At 39.5% G+C, this 24,415-nt stretch overlaps 1 protein-coding gene across 1 annotated transcript in view; it reads left to right on the top strand.

The window, feature by feature from the left end:
- PARD3B (par-3 family cell polarity regulator beta) overlaps positions 1 to 24,415 on the top strand; it is a 542,042-nt gene that overhangs the window by 228,045 nt on the left and 289,582 nt on the right. The window contains exons 14-15 of the mRNA XM_063116135.1: positions 3,585 to 3,681; positions 6,368 to 6,483. Of these exons, the coding sequence (XP_062972205.1) occupies positions 3,585 to 3,681; positions 6,368 to 6,483 (213 nt within the window). The remainder of the gene's footprint in view (positions 1 to 3,584; positions 3,682 to 6,367; positions 6,484 to 24,415) is intronic.

The following is a 24,415-nucleotide window of genomic DNA, read 5'->3' as shown; positions in this document are numbered from 1 at the left end:
AGATGGAGCAACCGTAATAATAGCACTTATTGGTCAAAAGAGTTGGGTGGAAGGGAGGAAAGTCAGTGAAGAAATTTTAAAAAGTGCAGTAGATGATTAAATTGCTGGACAATAAGGACAAGAATAGTGCAGTGCAGAATTGAAGAGAGAGACTTTAGATGAGAGACAGGTATCCCAGAGAGTAGAATATTATAACAGGCAGGATAAATGAAAGAATGTATAAAGGTTTTTGTTTGGTCGGGGGTGGGGGGGGAGACAGAAGGATTACAGGTTTTTATAAATTGCACGAAGAAATTGAATTTGGGGTAGAGAGAGCATAACTTTAGCCTTCGATATTAAGGGCTAAGTAGTACCAGTTTGGAACTCACCACAGTGACTTTCTCCGTTGAAGTTGAAAACTTTCATTGGCGTACCTCTATACATGTAGCACATATGCATATGTCTTGTACCAACTCGGCTTGGGTTTTTAAAAAGAAATCTTCTAATCTAGTAAAAGAATTAAGAGACTTTTTTTTTAAAAAAAAAGTGCTTTGCCTATGATTATTTGAAGGAATACTTTAAAATCCAATATCGAAATGCCAGCATTCAGTCTATTTTTATGTGAATAATCTAATACTTGCCACCCAGAGGTCCTCGGTTTGTTCTTCTGCCAAGCTGTTGTGCAGAGACAGCATTTTTTTTTTTTAGTACAACCTCTTCAAAGAAGTCTTACTTCAGTGCCAGCAATTTCACATTTCTGTTGCTGAAAGATTACTGGAATCTGCCTCATCAGAGAGTTTGTAACTTCCCAAAAAACTATCAGGCTGCCAAGAGACTTGCTGTCATTTCTGTGGCTAAGTAGTAGGGTTTTGTTCTAATGTTTGCCTTAAGAAATGAATCTTAGCATAACTACAGGCACCTATAGTTAGAAATGTTACTTCATTTTAGGATAATTTTAGTTTATTAATCATCGTCAACTTAACAGATTCATTAATTGATTCCATTCAGTAGTTTACAATCATTAAATCATGGATGAATTGAAGAAGAACACTTGAGTTTTTGTTGGGACTACAACATTTAAGGCTGTTCTGAAGAGTTTAGAAAGCTTAATAGGAAGAAAGAACTACATGGGAAAATACCTGAATATGCCAACTACTCTTTTCTATACAATTTGCCAACAGGTTCAACTGAAACTATTTTTTCTTTATACGACTATCAAATGTTAATATTTAATAAAGAATAGACATGCAAATAAAAATGGCTGCATTCTTCAAACCTAGCATCATGCTATCAGCTAACAAACTTTTTTTTAATGTTTACTGTTTTTAACTTTTGTAAACCGCCCAGAGAGCTTTGGCTATAGGGCGGTATATAAATGAAATAAATAAATAAATAAATAATAGGATTGTTGTTTTGAGATGTTAAGGGCGCAATCCTATACATTTTTAGATAGAAAAAAAGTCATACAACTCCCAGCATTACTTGAAGGAATTATTTGAAGGAACTTTTTTTCTGTCATATATGCATAGGATTTAACCCCAAGGCAAGTATAAGAAAACTCAGAATTTACTTTGAAAAATGCTACGATCCATTATAGAATGAAAAGCCATATTGAATACAAGTGTACACTGCAACAAAATGTTGCAGTGTGGAAAGCTTCTGTGCAGGTTTATAGCCACACCATTCCACCCTGCCCCCTTTTGAAGTTCTTTTCACTCTTTCCACTAGTCAGTCAGAATTCATCCCCTCTGAGCATGCTCAGTCCTCATTGACTTGTTCTGGGGTTCTTTCTCCATTTCCCCCTCGTTTAAGGTTGGGGTTTAGGGAAACGTATATGTGTAGTGGATACACTGGTGGTCAATCTCAGGTGTGTTCAGTTATTTGAGTTCTCCGATAATGTCTATGGGCAGTTCTGTGTACCATCCCTGGGGATATTTTAAATAGCTTCTAAGAAAGGAGATGTTTCTTTCTACTCCTTGTATTTCTCTGTGTGTGCTTCTCCCTTTCCAAAAACCCCATTCTATGCTCCCTCCTCCATGGCTGCCATTTTTTAAAAAAAAACTCTCACTCGCTCAGTGTTCCAGGCCATTGAGTTCCTATGGGGCTATTTGGGGGATTTGTACCCTCGCTAGAGGTTTCTCTGAATTTCTCTGAAAAACTTGGGAAAGTTTTTTGGGAAAAACTGGCCGCATTCTAGCTTCAAACTGAAACTGAGCGTGCCTGATGTAACTTTGCCAGCAGTTGCTGCCATTTCATTGGGCAGAAAAAAACTTTAATTACTTTTGAACTGCTGCTCAGAACTCTACCAAGTCAATGAAAGGCACATTTCCTCAGCAAATCTCAATAAGGTGCATTAATGATTGGAAAGCTGCATCATATCAGTGCCCCATAAAAAATGAATGATAAATCCCTAGTGTGGAAGCACCCCCAATTAGTGGACTAGTAGGATTGACTCAGAAGCATCTGAATCAAAAGACTCTCCGCAGAAATTGAATTAATCTGACATAAGTGTGTATGAGTACTGTCATCCTTAAGCTGTATTTGTACAGTTTACAGTTGTGTTTATTTAGTTAGTCTACGCAAGTTCTTTAGGGCGCAATGTGCAATTAACCGAGCCTGAAATTGAAGAATAGCCCCATCCTTTGTCCCAGAGATTAGTTAAGCAAGGCCTTTCTTTGCCTCTTGGTGCTTCAAGAGCATCATAGCAAGGATCGGTGCATAAGACTGCATTATTCAGACATCCCAGGAAAGCTGCATTGAAAGCAGCTGTAGGTTAATTGGGTTCCCAGTTCTCAGTAGGATAGGAAGCCAACTTGCTTGAGTTTGCAAAGAGTTCTCTGTTCTCTTGTGGTGAACGGTAGTGTCAGCAAAGGGGAGAGTAAGGATAACGTAACTTAGGGTGTTTGCATTTCTGAGATAATGTGTGGATGTTATTTTGAACACATTGAGCAAACTAAAATTCTTGCCAAAGCCCTGATTGAGGTTGTTGAAGGAAACTCCTGGGCATTCTCTCACTTTTTGCTTGCTCCAGTCAGGTTAGAGATTTATTTTTTATTTGTTGGTTGTCTTTCCACCAAATGTTGGTGCTCGAGGCGGAGACGAATGGCCATAGCACTGACAGCATTCTGTTTCAAAGCCCACAAAAATGTCAGACTGACCTCAATTTGTGGATAAAAAATCAGGCCAGTAAACAGCCTAGGCATGTTACAATACAGTTGATGCTGCAGCTATATGCCTACTGAATGCTACATCAAGCATAAATTGTGTGTGTGTGTAAGAGAGAGAGAGAGAGAGAGAGAGAATATCCATTGAAATTAATAAAACCAATATAGAACTTTGACTCTTCTTCATCATAAGGGGAATTTTAATGTGTTTATCTTTAATTATGCATGTGCAAACGGGAAAATCAGGTCTTTTGAAAATCCCAAGGGATATATTTTCTGCTTGGTGTAATTTTAATTCTAGTTTAGTTAGTTGGGAGATTTGTATAATTTGTTACTGGCTTCGGGAAACATGTAGGCATGCCAGGATGGTTCTTGATCAGCAAACAGATGTAATATATTTGCTGGTGCCATCATTTATTTATTTATTTTTCTAAATTTCAGAGCTTCATACATCTGAGAGTGGCATGGCTGAAAATGAACTACCACCCCCTTTGCCTCCTCATCCTAGTGACGAGCTGCTCACAGATTATAATCATAGGTTTGAAGATGTTTACTATGTATGATTTTATTTCTAGTTGTAGGAATGCTTTTTCTTCATGATAAGTGAAAAACTTTTTGCTTTAGATTGAATTTACATCAAAACATATCCATGTATTGCTTAGGGCAGGCTTCTCTAACTAGACATCCTCCAGATGTGTTGGACTGCAGCTCCCATAATCCCTAGCCATTGGCCATGCTGGCTGCAAATTATGGGAGTTGTATTACATCTAAGGATGGCTTAAGGTTACCGTTCCCCTAAGGATTATTATTGGTATACTTTTTATTAGATTTTACTTGTACTCCCCCTTTACATAAGATCTGCCATAAGTCTTACATAAGGCCAGTTGAAACTGAACTGTTAAGTCTCCAGAGTTAAAATCCAACACATCAGTCTACTGAACTGTTATGGCTTTTGGTAGTAATTGTTTCCACCAATTAGAAGTTGACACGGGCTTTATTTTGAAGACCTTTGTAATTTTACATTTCATTGAGCATCAAATTGTTGGTCACTTCACTTGCGGTTACATGAGATTTGCAGTTAGATTGCACAGAACTTTTTGGGCGGTGTGCAGACATAACAAAATGAGGCTTTAACATAGTTATGAAAGGGAAACATGTGGTTCCAGGCCCTCCCTTCCTCAAATTGGAGTAAAGGTGAGTTCCCACCTTGGGAATTGAGTAGCTCAAAGTGTCTTGGTGGTGTCCCTTGCACTCTAAAAACATGTAGAAGCGCTAGCCTTGCCTTTGATTTGGAGAGAAGGTTTATGAGGCAGCAGAGGTGAATGTAGCCATTATTATGACCAAGTGTTTTTTGTTTTCTGTGTGTCTCTGAAAGTGTATTGCACAAAGCTATCCCAAACATGTTTGCTCAGAAGTAAAACCCACTGGATTCCAAGAGACTGACTCCAAAGCTTATGTAGGAGCGTAGTCTCAAAGAAAGGCAGAGGCAAATGTGTCTGTATAAACTTGGTTCTCCATCTGGCCCTCCAACCTCCTCCTCTGCTATCAGATGATAAGGTGTGTGTATGTGTGTAAATAGGAATAAATAGTGAGATAAAGGACTGAGAGGAAGAGAAAGAGTATGACTAGGAAGTGGGAGGAAAAGGGGAAATAGTGAGAGAAAGAGCAAGGCTAGAGGCTAGAAAAGGGAGAAACAGCAGGGTAAAGAGGTGGTGGTGGGGAGAGGTGGGGAGGCTAGAAAGGAGGGGGAAATACCATGGCAAAGTGGTAGAGGGCAGAGAAAGAGAGAGGGAAAGGAATCTGGAGAATGCTAGCACCTGACACTGGAGAGAGAGAGAGAGAGAGAGAGAGAGAGAGAGAGAACATGGGGAAAAGTCTGTGTGGGCAAAATAAGATTGGCTAGGCTAGGAAGCAATGCTTTCTGTCTCTTCCTGTCTGCCTAAAAGCTGATCAGTGGCAGATGCAAGAACAGAAAGGAAATCCTGACACCTAGTATTAATCTTCATTTATTAAAAACTAATTTCTGAAGTGAGCAGGGAATGGAGAACTTTCCAGGTTCCATTGGAGGCCCTCACAAGTGCCAAGGTTGCTGTGGGCGCCACATTGGAGGCTCCTGGGCTACAGCCTCATTGAACTGGCCGAAGCTTGCCCCAAACCCCATGGGGTGAATCCAGCCAAATGCTTCTCCCATGATAACCTTTTTAAGCACATGGTAGAGAGCTGTAGTTGCACTTGGATATGCCAATAGTTCCACCCATTTGGAATGCCGGTGGACCTGCTTTTTGGTGACAGGATGGAGGAGGGTGTGGGTGTGGGTGTGCGTAGAGAGAGAGAGAGAAAGAGAGGTTTGGATGGTTTGTTGATCAAATGGGTGAAATTCTACATGGAAAGTTTTCGAAATCAGTAGTTTGTAGCACACAGGGTGTTGTGAGACTCGCCTGTTGTCAACATTATTATCTTTTCGGCGCCAGGTCAAGACTTTTCTCTTCTCTCAGGCATTTAACAGCATATTCTGAGTTTTTTAACTGACCCCAGAATAGTTGTTTTTAAATGGATATTGTCTGTTTTTGTTTGTATTTATGCTTTTTATGCTTTTAAATTTTGTATATTTCTTTTTAATGTTCACTGTTTTTAACTTTTGTAAACTGCCCAGAGAGCTTTGGCTATGGAGCGGTATATAAATGTCAATAATAATAATAATAATAATAATAATAATAATAATAGATGAGTTTAAGAAAATCTGAAAGCCACAGATGAAAATGTAATCATCTCAGTTGTAAGTTACAACATTTCAGGAGTTTGGTCTTAATTTTCCTGACAATGTGTTTCTTTTTACTCATTGGGTGCCTATTCACATTCTTCAACTTAGTAATGAGGCATATTTTGTACAACTCCTTTATGCACTCTCGATGGTGATGGTATGATATTGATGATACAAGTATTCGACAGTAGTACTACTGTTTTTCTGTGTTTTGATATTTCAGTTAATGTACTGGGTGAACCTGTAAGGATCACAGGATGGACAAACAGAGTGAAACCCAATCCTTTTTGGTGTAATTATATTTTTCTTAAATAAAATAAGGTTTAATAGAGGCGCTAGCAAAAGGCTGGAATGCCTTATAATAATGGGGGAAGGGTGGGAGGGAATGCATAGGGTGCAATTACTTCATTTGTTTTTGAACTGGTGCCTATTTTTCTTTTTCTGGTATGGCTTCTTTCCATAGCTCAGCAACACATTCAGCAGCATATTTACCCGATCAGCGCATCAACTTCAGATCTCTTTCAGTGGCCAAGCAGACGGAATCAATTAATTTGAAAGCCTCCAAGAGCATGGATCTCGGTAAGAAGGGGTGGGGAGAGAATAAATAATCTTTTGTAGCTTCACCGTGTATCTCCAGGTTTTGTTTCTTAAATACACAGAACTTGGAAAGAAACAGTTATTAAGGTCAAACTACACAAAAAGTTAGGAAAAAACTGCCCTTGCAGGATTGGTGTTCCCCGACCCTTTTCTTTTCTAATACAAATCTTGTCATGTGGCTTTAGAGCAGCCTTCGTCAACATGTGCCCTTCAAATGTATTGGACTGCAACTCTCAATGTCCCCGGCCATTGACCATGCTGGCTGAGGCTGATGGGAGTCCAAAACATCTGGAACAAAACAGGTTGGGGAAGACCGCTCTAGAGATTATATTATTATGATAGTTGGATTCCATATAGTTAAACCACCTTACTTTTGTAGTACAAATTTCAACCATGCAACTGTTTGCTTGTTTCAGTGAAGTACTGAAAGCAGCACCTCAAAGATCTTACGCACTGTAATGCCCTGGAACATTTTGTTTTACCCCTTGAAATGGGGGAGAAACAAGATTATTAATGATACACACTGCATGATATGGGTAACATGTCTGTCAAAGCAATAAAAAAAATGGTCTGTCACATACCAGAAAATTATGATAAAGACTCGAGGGGAAACCAAGTTTCTTTGAGAAATGTTTGTTTTAAGTGTTAATTTGATCAGATAAAGTTTCCTTCTAGCAGTTTAAGATTACTTTTAAAATATAAGCAATGTGTGGCTACCTTAGAGAAACACTTCCTTGACAACAATAAGATATGATAAAGTTGAAAACTTCTTGGTTCACTTTTACAGACACGAGATTAGTGGCAACACTGTGCAGAATCTATTTGAGTATGGTAGAAAAATAGTTTCCACCCAGTAAGCACAGCACAGAACAATTTCATCTGAAATTGCTTTCTGTGAAGAAAGGTGGCAGATCTTTTGTGAACAGTTATTGTGGATTGCAGGTGGGTATTTCAGTCTGGGCTTGTATTTTGTCACCAGCCGGAATAAATCTTGTGACATTCTGACTGTCTTCAGAGCCTTTGAGAGTTTTAGACCGGTCCATAAGTTCAAGGTTTCTTGTCTCCCAGTTTTTACGACTGAACCCAAATCCACAGAATCACAGTCATTCTTAGCAGTACATATGGCTTTAGGTTACTGATAGCTTTCTAGAGGTGTACCATATAGCTATGGTTTGTAGAACGGCTTCAATTCAAAATCAATGATCTCAAGACACCACCACTACCTGTACCTCAAGCTTCCTTCCCTTCCCTTTCCTCACCCCATGTTGGTATCTCTCGTGGGCAACTTGAGCAACTTCTGAGGTTATGGCACAGGCAATTTCCTGTTGACCTACCACATGTCTGTACAGAGAACGTGTTAATGTGAAGGGGAGGGAATCAGGTTTACTTCATGTGTTTAGTTGCAGGTTGCTTCCACATGTTGCAATAATTAGTTGCAGAGATTGGCTTCCAATTCACCTCAGAATCCAATATAAACTTCTCCTGTTGACCTACAAAGCTTTTCACAGTCTAGCTCCTTCCTATCTTTCCTCTCTCATCTCACACTATTGCCCCGCTCGTGCTCTTCGCTCCTCTGATGCCATGTTTCTCACCTGCCCAAGGGTCGCTACTTCCCTTGCTCGACTTCGTCCATTTTCTTCCGCTGCCCCTTACGACTGGAACGCTCTTCCAGAACATTTGAGAACTACAAGTTCAATCGCAGTTTTTAAAGCTCAGCTAAAAACTTTTCTTTTTTCTAAAGCTTTTAAAACTTGATTTTGATCTTACTTTTATACTGTTAGTTTTACTCTACCCTGTGCCTGTTTGGTGCATTCTCTTCCCCTTCTTATTGTTTTATTATGATTCTATTAGAATGTAAGCCTATGCGGCAGGGTTTTGCTATTGTATTGTTTTACTCTGTACAGCACCATGTACAGTGATGGTGCTATATTATTATTATTAATAATAATAATAATAATAATAATAATAATAATATATTATTGAATTTCCATCCCGCCTTTTTGCCCTCCTTTGAACCCAAGGCAGCGTACATATCCTCCTCCTCCTCCATTTTATCCTCACAGCAACAACCCTGTGAGGTGGGTTTGGCTGAGAGTCCGTGACTGGCTCAAAGTCACCCAGTGGGTTTCCATGGCCGAGTGGAGACTAGAACCCGGATCTCCCAACTCCTAGTCCAACACCTTAGCCTCTATACCACACTGCCTCCCAGATGAAGTGAAAACTCAACTTCCCCATAATGTATGAAACTCTTCTAATTGAAAGAGAACAATGGCTATCTCCAATCTAAGATCCAAACATCTGGAAGAAAACAAATGATGGTTTATCATTTAACAGTTGCATTAAGATATCCCACATAACTGTCCTGCCCATGTGGGGAGCCAGTGGTCTGTCATTTCCAGCCATAGTTTGAATGATGCCTTACCAAGGCTCCCTCTTCATCCCAGGTTACTGCTTCCTATAAGCAGTGTTTTCAGAGAATATGTACTAGGCGTTAACGGGCAGATTGAAGGTGTTCGATTGCAAACAAAAAAGGACCAATGAAAGGGTTTAAAGCTTTGTGTCTCGAACTCAGTTCCCCAGGTTTGTCAGCCGTTGGCAAATCCTGCCTATCAATTTCAGCTGTTTTTCTTCACAATGTAGGGCTTAAGAACTAGTAGATAGCTGAGATCCTTAGATTTCTATGCTGGATTCTGAATCCTTTGGTTGTCCAGCAGACGTGTACAATTTGAATGGCCAAGTTTATAACCTTAATATTTTCCCCCAAAGGAATGATGGACAACCCAGAGCAGTCAGCATCTTTGCAAAACTAGGACATTCAAATGTTAAAGAACATCCACAAAGCATATGCACAAACTACAATTTTTGTTTCACCTGCTTTCTGCTGAATTTTATGTATGCAAATGTTTATCTTGCAAAGGGGAGTTCTCATCCCAGAAGCTTTAAAAGAGCAGACTTCTGAGCATTTAGAGGGGGGGGAATAAAATAAGTTAGGTATGTATGGTTAAATTATTTTCCTACCTAACAAAAATAGCTGCTCTCCTAATGCTTTGAAAATGTCTGACAGCATGAACCAGTTCAAATGTTCAGTCAGGATGTTCAGCTAGTGGTATAAATATCTCGCACATGAAGGAGTGACACACAAAGTACCTGAATCTATTTATATTGATAATTCACTATTTTTATAGGCAAAGCAATATGCAAAATAGATGTGCTCGCCATCCCTTGTGAATGCTAATTATTTGTATGCCAAGCACAAGTTTACCAAAATTTAAGAGCTTATCTTGGTCTGAGAAACATGGATTTTAGCCACGGGTTCACTGGTTAACTAACCTGAATCAGTTTCTCAGTCTTTGTAGTTCAACTGTAAAACAGGGGTGAAAGTAGTTACCTTGCAGAAATCTTAGAAAGATGTGCAGTGGTCTCCTTTCATAATAAATATTGGTTCCTAAATGCAATAATGAGTTTGTGCCCTTGTTGTATAGTCTGGTTAATACTCCAGTGTTTGATCATTTATGCAGACAGGGGCTCATGGGTGCAATATCAGTGTGGCATTCTGGAAGGAGTTCTTCAGGCAACAGCATAAGCGCCAATAAAAAGAAGCATTAGATGTCTAATGGGTTTAGCTGCAAAAAAACATTGATCACATTTGGACAATATTAGCAAGCCGAGAGATGTATGAACCTTTTGCCTGTAGATCCATCCCATCTGTGACGCACAGCAATCAGACCAGGACGTCTCCCTCATTAACCTGTATTGAGCAGGAGGTTGGACTCCATGGCCTTCTAGGTCCCTTCCAACTCTACTATTCTATGATTCTATGAACCACAGTTTCCCATTTCTTCCCATGGCTACCCACTTTGGAACAAGCTGGGATATTAAATCATGGTTTGAATTTGGTTTAATATCCTTTTCTGGTTTGTATGGAACAGGAAACGTCCTGGATTGCACAAAGGGATGAGCAAAGGGTCCCGTATCTTAATAAGCTGAGATATGATCATCCAAACTGGGCTGTTGAATGCCAGTAACCAGTTAATTCACCTTTATTTTCCCCGAGGCATAAAAAAAGAAAGAAATTGGTGAAGTATCTGTTACAATTAGGTATCATTTGGTGTTAAATTCAAATTCAAGTTATTCTCTACCCAATCCCTAAAAATAATTAATGTGATTTGTCAGCGCACCTATTTAGATAACCAGCAATTTTGACATTTGTAATTTTGACACGTCAAACTGTCATAAACTTGAATCCATCATTTTATTAAAGAGAACTTTTTATAGAAAAAATAAACTGATTTATATCTTCTTTCTATAAAAACAAATTGAATCCCTTCCTCGTTTGCCATCCAACTCTCTACAGTTATGGCATATTTATCCTGCACTTGATACTAAAAATAAATAAATTAAACTTTTACTCTTTCATGTAAAATATGTACAAAACTGTAATTTCTCTTCTTACTGCTCACGAGCAAACGGACCCAGCTTTGTACAGTGAAGCCTTCAAACAAACTCATGCAGCTGTCAGAATTGGGCACATTGTGCCGGTCCCAGGCACAGTCCCGAGTAAGAAGGATTCTTACAGCCTTCTGAGGGAGAGATCTGTCCACTTCATTACCCTGACTTCAGACTATATGGACTGCAAGACTTTATACTGCTTGAGGAAATCTTCGTATAGTGGCTGAAGATGTTACTACCTGGATGCATTAAAATTAATATGTTTTAAAAACAAAATCAATCTGAGGTATACATCCTATAGTCCCCTTAGTATACATGCCAAGTTTCAAGTGTCTAGGTTTCATGGTTTGGGCGCTATGATGCTGATGGATGGGTAGAGATGTGAAGGCCCAGAAAAAAAAAAATTCTCCCCGTTTCCCTCCGAAGCCTTTTTTGTGTTTTTTTTCCAAAAGAATTGAATTAAATGAAGAAAAAATGGATTATGGAAGGTTTTATTTTAGCATGACAAATAAAATTGTAAGACAAGGTGTTCATATATTTACTTCTCCAAATGGTTTCTAAAAACTATATACAGTATCAGATTATTACACTTTCTGTGCACCGAGGACAAGCAAGTCCTAGGTTGCAAGCTGAGGCTACAACTCTCAAATGCAACAGCAAGATGCAATTCTGCCTCTAGGGGGCACTGCCATCGAAGCAGAGATTGAAACTGATAGTGCTCAGAAAATGAGTCTGATTAAATTTCACGCATGTTCATTGAATCTTGGTCCCCCACCTTTTCCCCAGTTCTTTTTATGGGAATGGCTGCTTTATGTCTGCTTGACACTGTGGAGGACTAGCAAAGACATAAATAATTTTCTTTGTTACTAACATTGATGGTTTCTTCTGTTTATTTTTTTATTTTTTGTTTTTTTGCCTGCTCATAAACTGACAAAACCAAAGAGGTTCCTTACAGTTCAGGTGTTCAGCACCATGTACATTGATGGTGCTATATAAATAAATAAATAAATAATAATAATAATAAGGTGTTCCTAACATTTCAGGCACTTCTACCTCCATTTGTTACCAAAAAAATATATATTAAAATTGTATAAAATAAATTCAATTTGTAATAATTGCTTGAATACGCTGCAATATACCAAATGTGATAATTTTATACCAAACCAACTTGTACGTAACAAAGTGACTTTCAATCTATAAAAAGTGCTAATATTGCATTTTTCTAAACATTGCTGTTCCCCCCCCCAAAAAAAAATCCCCCTTCCCATGGCTTCAGAGTTTCCAGAAATTTTACATCTCTATGGATGGGTGGATAGAGAGATAGACTTCAGGCCAGAACACTGAATATTTATTTTGTATACTTATGATTGCCTGTCTACTTAACTCTTTTTAGACCTAAACTACAGTGTAATTCTAGTTGTGTTTAGTTAGAAGTAAGACCTCTACTACTTATCCCCAAGGAGAGTCCAAAAATCCAGGCAGCTGTGTTGGACCATCTCTCTCTCTCTCTCTCTCTCTCTCTCTCTCTCTCTCTGTGTGTGTGTGTGCGTCGTATATGGCTTTTGAAAAGTTAATGAAACTTAATTATCCATTCAAGACCATGCCACCCCAAAATACTTTACATTACAACAGGGCTAGCTCAGAACAGTATATTGGTGCTGAAAAAAATCATTTCCCCCCAGCTACTTGGAGGTGCTTCTACCCTGTTTGCTCTGGCACCATTACACCACTGGACAAGCTTATAATGTTAGTATAGTACATTTACATTTCTAACGTTATGCTTCTCAGGATTTGATTGTTTCCCTCCATTCTATATATAGTAGTTTGGGGAAAGTCTTAAATACATATCATTATTGTGTAAATTCCATTGGCCCATCATAATATTATTTTAATCAATTTTTATACTGTCCTTTTACCCAACATCTTACAAGACAGATGTCACATGTCCATTTAGTGACCTTTATCGAATGTTTTTAAAATAGAGATAAATGCAGAAGATGGCAGGCACCCAGGCTGGAAGCTCTATAACATCGGTTCCTATTGCTGAGTGAAGGGTCTTCTGGGTTTCAGACAGGAATATTTCCCAGCCAGGGATTGAACATGAGCTATGGGCCTTCCCTTACTTTGCATTTCAGGATTTGTTTTACTTTGCTATGTGCACTAGGTGTGTGAGGGCTGCAAAGGTTAACATTGCTAATATTCATCAGTTAAAATAATTCTGAACATTCTATAACATTGCAGCTAGTTCAATCAATCAATGCCAAATGCTTTACTGAATACATAGTAAATTACAATTAGATAAGGTTATCTTACATAAAGCCAGCTCATATAATATAATAAAAACTAAAGTATTACTTGCCTCACAAAGCAACTTCTGTTCATTCTCCTCTTCGAACAATTTATTGTAATTCTTAAAAGTCTAGGCAAAAGTGATTTGACTCACTATCAGAATTATAATGGTAGTGCCAAAATCTGGAGCAGAATGTGCTTGTTGGTCTGGAGTGCTATAATCGTTTCCATCCTATGAGGAGGAATCATATGTTCTTATTTTGCATAAAGGAAGTATAGGTTCAAACACACGCCTAGATTTAACTTGAATGTCCATGAAGTTGCCTCTAAGGGGAGAGAGAATCATACTAAGATCCAGTTTGGACATTCTAAAGCATAGTTTAAGAAACTGGGAACACCCGTTGGGTCCTTGAACACTACACTTGCCTCCTCTCTTCATTGACACACTGAACCTGGTTAGCTAAAAGTACAGTTCCTATTTTAGGGGAACTATGGTTTAATGTTAGTTCACTAATAAGGATCTTATACCAGGATCTGATCCTAAACAATGGTTTTGCATGCTGAGAATTCCATCCATATCGGCCTTAATCTTTCCCCAGGGAGAGCTGAGGAAATCAAGCCATGATTATAGCTGGATTTAGAACAACACATTTCTCTGGATAGAGGGAAATGATAACAGCTCCCTTAATTGTTGATAATAAAGTCTTAACCTTCGTTAAAGGAGTTTGTATAGAAAGCTGCCCTCCCCTAGTCCTTCTTAAAGGTAACACCTAAAGCTGATGTTTTTCACTCAGCTCTGTGATCTGATGGCATGGGCTTTCAGTTGGAGTGTCCACTGTCTTTAGGACAGAGGCACATTGGGAATAGTGTGGGATTTCTGCTAATGTGAGAGAATCTGAGCTGAAATTTATTTCAGACGAGTGATTAAACCAGGACCTTATGTAAGAAAGCTCATATTTACCTTGCCAGAGGTTTGCAAACCTTGGTCTGCCTTATGGTAATACAGCTGCTGATGTGTATTTTTACATAATACTACTACTTGACTGCAGATAATGCTATCATACGGAATGTAATTAAATGTATTCCTTGGGATGTTTACATTTCAGCAGTTCCCCAAATTTGGGAATCATGAACATAAAACTGAAAAATTCCTCCTGAAGATTTAACGAGTTGACCAATTTATGCCTGGAATAATGCTGTGTTTTATCTTGATTTTAAGTATCTCTTGGTTTGCATCTTCTGCATGTAGTGTCTCTATGCTGTTTTCATGAATTGAAAATAAGACTGTCTAAGCAAATGCAAAGGAATGAATATATAAGTACAGAGCAGGCTAAATATTTGTCTTTCTATGACATCTCTCTGGCATGGTTTTGTGTCACCTACTCAGAAGCTGTGTTTTGTTGTGGGTGGGTATGTATATATGTATTATTTATATATCACTGTCAATGTCCATTGTGTTGTATAAGAGGAGAGGCCCCTTCCCAAAGGACTTACAGTCTATAGTTTGACACAGGGGAAACAACAGAGAAAAGGGGTAAACAGGAAACCAATATGCGATTGATTATTTCAGTTACATCAAGGCCATAGCTAGACTTAAGGTTTATCCCTGGATTGTCCAGGGATAAACCTTAGGACAATCCAGATTGTTCACCTAGATGAACAATCCCTGGATTGTTCATCTAGGTGACACACAGGGGATCCAGTGCTCAGGCAGGGGTGAACCCTGGATGATCCCAGGATAAACCTTACGTCTAGCTGTGGCCCAAGTTAGGCTTAGTTCCAGTAAAGTATTGTGAGTTGTGCCAAAAACTTCATGGAAAACATGGATTTTGAGGAAGGATTTGAAGGAAGTAAGAATGGTAGCTTCACTCAGTTCTCCAGGCATAAGGGGCAGCGAGGGAGAAAGTGTGGAGTCATTTGAGGGAACAGGGATACTTTGGGACAGCTGGGGGTGGCAGGTCATGGCAGGGAGGTGTTGGGCATATTCGTAGAAGGTCATGCAGGGCGTATTAGTGGGGGCGGGTGCAAGAGGAGAAAATGAAGGCGTGACATTTGTAGTCATCCCCGAATGTCTGGAAAGCAGAGGAAGGCATCATAAGAAAGGTGTGTATTATATGGTGTTCTTCAGCCGGTTGGCTTACTGGAAACAGCAGCTGTCAGGCTCCATCCTTACAAGCTTTTGAAAAGGGCTGAAAAGACTCATTTGTTTTCTATGGCTTCCTTATAAGAGGTTTGATTTGACTGCTGTTACGTGGTTTTACTTGTATTTATTTAATGGTTTTTAGCATTTCTGGGGGTTGGAAGTTTTTAAACTTGTTTGTTTTAGCACTGATGCTTATTAATGTTTTAATGTGTTGGAAGCTTCTTATTATTTTCATTTTTCTTTGGAAGCTGTCTTGAGAGAGTTCTTACCCTTGAAAGCACCACCTAAAACTTTTAAATAAATAAAGTATTGCTACTCTCCTCCTAGTGATTTTGCCATCAGCGGCCAAGACTCTTTACAACTAACAGAAGAGGTGACTTCAAATCCTTTCCGTGTCTGCATAGTATTTTTTCTAGTTTGCCAGAAAACTAGATGAAAATTCCTGACTGTATTATGTAAGGGCTGGAGTTTGATTGTTTTGACATTGTTCCCTTCTAAAACCACTTTGGGTTTTCCTCCCTCTATCTCCCACCCCCATCCCAAAGGCAAGCCATGCATCCTAAAGAAAAGGAATAAATAAATGCTTCTGATGATATATTTGAAAATATATAGCAGTAGTCTTTATTAGGCTAGGTCCTTTTTATACATGCACATGGCTCTCCCCGCCCATTCTTCCTCAACAGTACGTATTTCTAAGATTGTAAGACGCCATCGATTGTAAGACGCACACTAATTTCAGTACCACCAGCAGAAAAAAAAAACCCGAAGACACACCCGCGATTCTAAGACACACCCCATTTTTAGAGATGTTTATATGGGGAAAAAGTGCATCTTAGAATCGAAGAAATAGGTTAGTTCCCCCAGTACTGCTTCAGAAGCGATACCGCTGTCCCTTCAGTCAGAAGCAACTTGCAACAAATTTGTTACTGTGTTTGTATGTGCACACGCAGAACATGAAACTGCACTTGTGTGTTGTAAGTTGTGTCTTCTGCTGGTGTTGGCTGCTTTTTAGGATGTTTTTTGGTACCACATTGGTTTTTATTAAGTGAATTTTAATAAAATTCACCTGCTCTGAAGTGGGGGGGCAATAAATAAATAAATAAACTCCTCCTTCAAGTATCTGGCTTCAGGGTACAGAGTTCAGTGATTTGGGGGGCACACAGCAGACCTTCCAACACTGTTTTCTCTGAAACTCTAGTTGTGGGTGCTTTTTTGGAGGGAGACCAGGGTAAAAATGCTTCCAATAAGTAAAATAAAGTAAATAGTGTCAAGTGTTTGTTACCAGTAGTCTATTCCTTCTATACTCCAGTAGCCATTGTATTCTGTTACTGTTTGTTTGCTTGTGAGACCTTGGCAATGATTCAGTGGTCAGTGTTATTGCCCTGGCATCACTCGTTAGTGGCTGGAAAATCATCAGCACTTTATTCGTTTGTGCTAGAATGGGAGCAAAGAAAAAAATAGCCACCATTTCGTTCAGCATCCATGGGTCATGTCCCATGGGGCCCTCCTATGCACAGCCAGTCCCGGTGCGCGTGTGGCCGTTCCTACCACTGGTGGCACATACTTGCCCATAGTGCTCACAGGTGTGATTAGCATTTCCAGGGGCAAGCACTGAAACTAGCGAAAATCCAAATTTCTTGAAGCTGGGGGAGCGCATTGGAACCGGCCATGGCTGGCTGGACACAGGAGGCGCCTGTTGGATTTTATCCCTATCTACACTTGTTCAGAAGAGTTAATCATGAGTATGAGCTTCTAAACACTTGTTTCGTAACTGAAACTAGGGTGGGTTTTTTTGCTCGTTCGTTTTTGTTTTAAATTTTGCACGTCATTGAGTAAAACCATGGATGAACTGTTGCTCCTTTCTTGTCACCTCTTTGACTGCTAAAAATGAGTTTCTAATTAAATGCTTGAATTCAACCATGTTTAGTTAAAATCTGTTTTCGCAGGAGGTGGGTACTCCAGAGCGTTGAAAGGATAGAGGTGTACCAAATTATGCACGGTTTGGAATATATGGATAGGGAGACATTTTTCTCCCTCTCCCATAATACTAGGACCCATACAGCTGATTGGTGGGAGATTCAGGACAGATAAAAGGAAGGACTTCTTCACACAGCACATAGTTAAATTATGGATGTGGTGGTGGCCACCAGTTTGGATGGCTTTAGAAGGGGGATGGATAAATTCTTGGAGGAGAAGGCTATCTGTGGCTACTTGTTCTGATGGCTAAATGCAACTTCCAGTATCAGAGTTAGTAAACCTGTATACACTAGTTGCTGGGGAACAAGGGTAGCGGGGTGCTGTTGCACCATGTCCTGCTTGTCAGTTCCTGGTGGTTGATAGGCGCACAGATGTGTTTTGCATTACCCGCAGTATCATGTCTAACTTTTTTACATTGGGGCAGAGGAGGGAGATTTATTTATTTATTTATTACATTGATATACCAGCCCATAGCCGAAGCTCTCTGGGCAGTTTACAAACATGTATTTGCCCAAGAGACTACATGCTCTGGAGTGGGTGGGTAGTATGATGTGGGACAGGTACTTGGATCACAGTTCAGACTTGGGTTGATTTCAGGACCTTAACAATCCTGGAGCTACAATATTGACCAGTTAACTCCTGCACTGACTGGGAGCAACTGGCAGAATTTTACAGTCAGGCCAGGAGAGTCTTTCTGGAAGCTTCACCTACTTGGGTGCGTTATCTGGATATTAAAGGGCCAGCATCCATTTCCTGTAGAGGCTGGCTTCTCCTGGGCAGTGAAAGTTGGAGAACTGAGACGTCAGTTGGGACTGTTCTTCGGCGTCTCCCTGTTTACTAGAGGAGTTTGATGCCCACTCCTCAGAGTTAGGAGGCAGTGGCACCCCTTGGGATTCGTGTGGATAGGATATGAGGTCTTAGGCAGTGGCCCCTAGTTCAGAAGCACTAGGGACTAGTTCTGACGCCTCCTTGGAGTAATAAATAATTGTCGCTGGAGGCTTCTGTCCCTGAGGGCTCCTGATCTTTGGACATGACAGCAAAGATTCTTTTTGATGTTTGCATTTCAACCATGTTTGTTCTTGGCAGAAGGGACCCAGTTAATGTCCCTGTTATCTCCAATGCACCTTTCCCTGAAGGGCTCCTTTCCCTCTCACTGTTGTTCACTATGTATTATGATAACAGGCAAGGACATGGTCCTGTCTGGTTTTGGCACAGCTTCCTTGGTCGTTCAACTTCATAGTCTTGAAATCCACCCAAATAAGTTACTTCTTGGCAGAAACACTGTGTGTCAGACTTGTCTGGTAAGAATATCCCAGTCTCTCCCTCGCCCCCCGATTCAGACCTTTTCAGTGTTGTTTTCAGATAAATGTACTTGGCTGTGCATGGTTGGGGTTGAGGGATTGCTCTAATGACTAAGCTAGCCAGGCTGTTAAAAGGAGTTAACTAGAGGTGAACGACTTGAAACTGAGGGAAGGTTGCCCTTGGGTAATTACGGGTTCTTCTTGGCATCTGCTGCTTCTTGGGATAAGTAATTATGTAAATAACAGTATGATCTGTATTTGGGATATGTAAATGTAGGTGGAGGTCAGAAGCCACTGACCTGAGAGTGTCTGCAGGAAGGATGCAAAAGTGGCAGGTGGCTAAAACTTCCCTGGTTGTGCAACTGAGAGGTGGGCCTGCTTGGTTTTATTAACAAGCCCCGAATTACTGGATTATGCTGACTGTATTTCCTCTCCCCCTACAGAGCTGGATGGTGGTTTAGTTATCACGTTTTCCTTTATGCATGAAGTCTCTTCGGGCACCTGAATTGAATTCACTCTGACCCTTAGCAAACAATTCCAAGGTTTGACCTTGTAGCTTTTGCTTTACCGACCTGAAAATTACAGTCCATCTAATTTAGAACAGTGGCAGTACAGATGGTTTGTTCTTACTTTTGCAAATAAGCAGGACAGATGATATATCTGAGTGTTATCGGAGTTCAGAAAGGAAATGAGGGGAAATGGCTAATTACCGTACAATTTATTGTAAGGATGATGCCACTTCCTATTCATGCACAATAGGATAGTTGTATAGACAATAATTGCCACATTATGCACTAAAAATGCATTAACTGGTCACGTGCGCCCCAGTGTTCTTCTCCAGCTGCATGACAAAATGAGTTTTTACAAGTTGCAACAGAAGACAAATTCCATCTCTAAAAGCCCAGCATTTTATTATTTATATTAATGTAACTTATTGTTTTCCATAAACACATATACACAAAACCTACTTGGGCCTCGTACAAACGATCTGTAAGAACTGCAGCCCTGGGAATTGCATTCAAACACATAAAAGCCCTGTTAGCTTTAGCCTGCAGCTAAATAGGGAACTGAATAATATTAACATATAGTTGTACATAGACTCGGAAAAAAATACCTGGTAACATTAAAGTCGAAGCATGACAGTTTATAAATACTGTCTCTGTGTGCATGCAAATAATTTCTGTCGTATTTTGATTTTTACATTGATTCTTACATGTTTTCAACATGGATATAATATCTGTTTAAAAATCATTTTTGCCTTTATGTTCATTTTCACAGTTAAGATTCCCCCCTCCCATCCTCATTTGAGAAGTTGGAAGCCAAGCCCTGTAAAAATAAAATGCTACATTTCTCAATAAGATTATAAACTTTTCCAGGATTAATGCATATCATGTACTTCAGCAAGCCATATGAGTAGAAAACTGCTGTTGTGCATTTGGTTGCTACTGGTAAGTGACTAAGCATAGTGCTGTTTTTAATTGGAGTACCAGTTGAAAGGTTTGGTGGTGGTTATTTTGATTTTGAGGATTTAAAAAAACAGTGCAAACATCCAAGGTTACCCAGGCACAGCTGACTAAGGACTTTTCTTTTAGATCTTTGAGGGCAACTCATGTCCCATGGCAAACAATGGCTATCAAAAACCAGGTAGTAGAAGACAGCCCTTCGATATAAGGAAAAAGCAGGAAGTGTTCATCTCTATGGAGCAGTCCAGATTTACAAGTCTTGGTTTTGTGTTAAATCTCAACAGAGTGATTCTGATCACCGAAAGAAACACAGGCTGCATTTGGACACCACAATAGTCAATGATGGGTTAATAGTGAACTCACAGTTGATTATTTTGCAGGTACTCCCCACATGATCAGAAAAATAACTAACCGTGAGTTGGTTATAAGCAACTGTGAGTGGATTACTAATCCATGGTGCATTGACCAACTCACCCCCCCATTCTCCCGCTTCTCAGTCCTCCTGCTTGTATCCCATCACCCCTTGCTGCTGAAAATAGAGTTTGAGTAGAGTGGCAGCTGCCACTTTGACCACTCTTGCCAAGCGACTCCATAGCCAACAAAAATAACCAATGGTGCCCCCCAACACAATAATAATAATAATAATAATAATAATAATAATAATAATAATAATAATAATAATTTATTTGTTACCTGCCTCTCCCTCTGGATCAAGGGTACAACTCTAATAAAAACACCATAAAACACATACAGCTAATTCAAACGTTTAAAACCAGTGCATCATTAAAAGTAGAACACCATTAAAATAGCCAGCAGTGGTTTAAATAACTCAACCTGCACATCATTGGTTATTTGCATGGGTTAAAAAAATCCCACCACACCACACAATAACCCATGGTGGGTTAAACAATCCACCCTGGATTATTTAACCCATCGTGGGTAATCATGTTGTCTAAACCTAGACACAGTAGTTGAGCACTGCCACAACCCTGCCCAATATTAATGTTCAACCACTGCAAAGGAAAGGGGATAGACTGAGAGGACAATGAAGGTATTCCAGATGAGCCAAATGTCAAGTGGATTGTACCTGAAAATATTGCAGTTGGCTTATGCTTTCTGTACTTCATAGAGGTTCTGGTTTCAAATAATGATTGTTTTCCATAGTTCTTGCCATGCAAGTACATATGCTAATGTTGTGATATCCTTTGCCATTATTAAGGAAACATATTGTGATTTGTCTCATCCTGATGTTGGCAGTGGAGCAACTTTGTACCATATTTTATTCCAAATTTCCAAGGAGATCTGAATTCCTACATGTTTCCGTGGGTGTAGTGTTTTTTTTTAACATGGACCTTTCAGCTGCTATGAGATAAGATTATGTTCGTTAGGACAATCTTATAATTGAATTAAGTTTGATCCAATATCTATTTCAAATACCATGATCCCAAGGCATGTAATTTTGCTGTCAAATAGGAATAAGTAAGATAAGGGGGAGCCTGTCCCCCATCTGCCCGATCCTATATACAAATGTGTTGTTCCTTCTGGGGTACATTTGAGGATTTATACTAGGATACATGGGGGCAGGGCATATTATTTACTTTAACACCTTCAGTTTTACCTTTGTGGCACTACGTTGCACATTTTGTCTGGCACTTTTTTTCCAAATGTACACATATTGGCCTTAGCTAGACCTAAGGTTTATCCCGGGATCGTCCCGGGGTCATCCCTGTTCATGTAAATGACACACAGGGGATCCCGGGAGCAGGCAGGGACAACCCCGGGACGATCCCTGGATAAGCCTTAGGTCTAGCTAAGGCCACTATTGAACTTTTTTTTGGTGGGGAGGTCTGTGAATCACATTGCAAGTTCAGAAATGTATGGACTTTGACCGCACATTGGGTCTGAGTCTGTGTTTAGTTGTGAACTTCAAAAATCCTGATCAAAAACAAACTGAAACAGATTCCTCATACATCCCTATCCAGTATAGAACAGGAGTTCTAAGTTGAAAATGTAGACTCAAAAGGCCCTGGGGGTAGCATTGGGAAAAGAGACAATATATATTCCCTTGGTATAGTACTCAAGAATGGCTTGATGTTGAATATTCAGGCCAATGTTAAGATTATTCTTCCCTAAATTCTGTTCAGTGAAAAGTTTTTATAATAAAGTGGTGGTTCTTACGCTAGAGAAACTGAGTGGAGGTGATAATGGCATATGGCAAGTTCAGTTAGGATTTAGATTATTAATGTTTTACAGTATTTCATTGCAAAGGGATTATTCTGCTTCATTTAGTGTGTGGGGAAAGCGGTGCAGTAACAAAGGTGTAAAATAAGCTATGATGGCCTTAATTAACAGTGAATAACTTAGGCATGAGAGGCAAAGGTCCTATGAAGAGAAAAGAAACAATTTGCATTCTCTCGCTGACAACAATATTGTTTGCAGCCCAAGTGAGAAAAAATATTTGTGAAGTATAAAGTAGTGAAGGTTTGTCCACATATTATTTTTGCAGTAAACTCTTGATAAAAAGTTTTTATCCAAAGTTCTTTGTCATCTGTTTCCTTGTAGATTCTTGCTAAGTGCTGGTAAATTATGCTAGATGCACTTAGAAAGAATTTTGCAACTAAATGCAGTGGTTGAAGAGAAAAAGGGCTCCTGCCCAGACATGCACACAGCATTCATATAACATCCTCTTTTTGCCCTTTTTAAAAAAAAATAGTTTCCCTGGCTACAGCACAAGCTGTACCTTGAGTGAGATGGAGAGAGAAAGAAACTGGTTTGTGATACAACATATAGTAGTTTCTGTTTATCCATGAAAAGTCCCAAACCACATAGAATGCATGCAAGCATGTGGTAACTTCGAGGCCCAACTTCTGCAATGCGCTCTACATATGGCTACCTTTGTGCCTAGTCTGGAAACTTCAACTAGTTCAAAATATGGAAGCCAGGCTAGTCACCAGTACACGTAGGGGTGACCCCATTACACATTGGTTATCATCTTTAAAGTGTTGGTTATCACCTTTAAAGCCCTACATGGTTTGGGTCCGGGCTACCTTCAGGATCACCTTCTCTCATACAATCCGCCCCGCACACTCAGGTCCTGTGGGAAGACAAAAACAAGGCTGACAACTATTACCCAAAGGACCTTTTCTTCTGCCACTTCCAGTTTGTGGAATGGCTTGCTGGGAGAGATTTGTCAACTTAACAGTCTCCCGGAATTTAAGAAAGCCATAAAGACTGATTTCTTCCGGCAGGCCTACCCAGTTGAATTTTAAGATGCCTTTTTAATAATGTGCTGCTTTTAATAATGTATTACTTTTAAATGTTTTAATTAGTAATATGTATTTTATGGTGTTTGCATTTGGGTTGTACCCTGCCTCGATCCAGAGGGAGAGGAGGGTAACATATTATTATTATTATTATTATTATTATTATTATTATTATTATTATTATTAGGCATAGTTTAGTATTATGGGAATGCACATCTGGCAAGCCCACTTCTCCCTTCTCTTCATGTGAGGAGAAGACTGAATTCTTCTACTTTTACTTCTGAACTGACTACAATTTCCTGAGACATCTGTAGTCAATACTGTGATTCAAACTACTGTTAGTTAAAAGAACCCAGGATAAAATTTAGAAATAAATAAATATCAACCATGGTTTGATCTTACTTTGTTTTAACTAAGCATTGTTAGAACAAACCAGAATCCCTCAGGTTCAGACATCATGGGGACCAGCTGTTTGATCTTCCTGCATGGCTGGAGAAGGAGTAGAGGTGAGGGAAGAAGGTATAATCTTATTCCTGTAATGCCAGAAAATGACCCTATGTATACACATAATCCATGAATTACGACCAGTGTGTGCCTTAGCTCTGAATGTATACATACACCTTGTATTCACACATCATTTAATAGCAGAAGTAATACTATTTTTTTTTAATCTATTGCTATGTAAAAAATGCAGAATGAACTGAATCTGGCAGTTTTTGTTAGGTTCTTAACAAAGTAGCACATACATGATGCTATAATGTCCCTATGACTGTGGCCACCTGAACTTTTTGGAACATGTAGAAAACAGATTTGAATAAGAAACTTCTGATCTACATTGTGTTATAAAAACATAAGAAGAGCCCTGATGCTGGATCAGACCAAGGGTCCATCTAGTCCAGCACTCTGTTCACACAGTGGCCGACCAGCCATCGGCCAGGTTGAACAAGCAGGACATGGTGCAACAGCACCCTCCAGCCCATGTTCCCCAGCAACTGATGCACACAGGCTTACTGCTTCAAATACTGGAGA

This window comes from Elgaria multicarinata, chromosome 2 (genome assembly GCF_023053635.1).
Source record: "Elgaria multicarinata webbii isolate HBS135686 ecotype San Diego chromosome 2, rElgMul1.1.pri, whole genome shotgun sequence".
In the NCBI taxonomy this organism is placed as follows: domain Eukaryota; kingdom Metazoa; phylum Chordata; class Lepidosauria; order Squamata; family Anguidae; genus Elgaria; species Elgaria multicarinata.
Note: the sequence above shows the minus strand (reverse complement) of the source record. Positions and strands in the feature narration are given on the sequence as shown.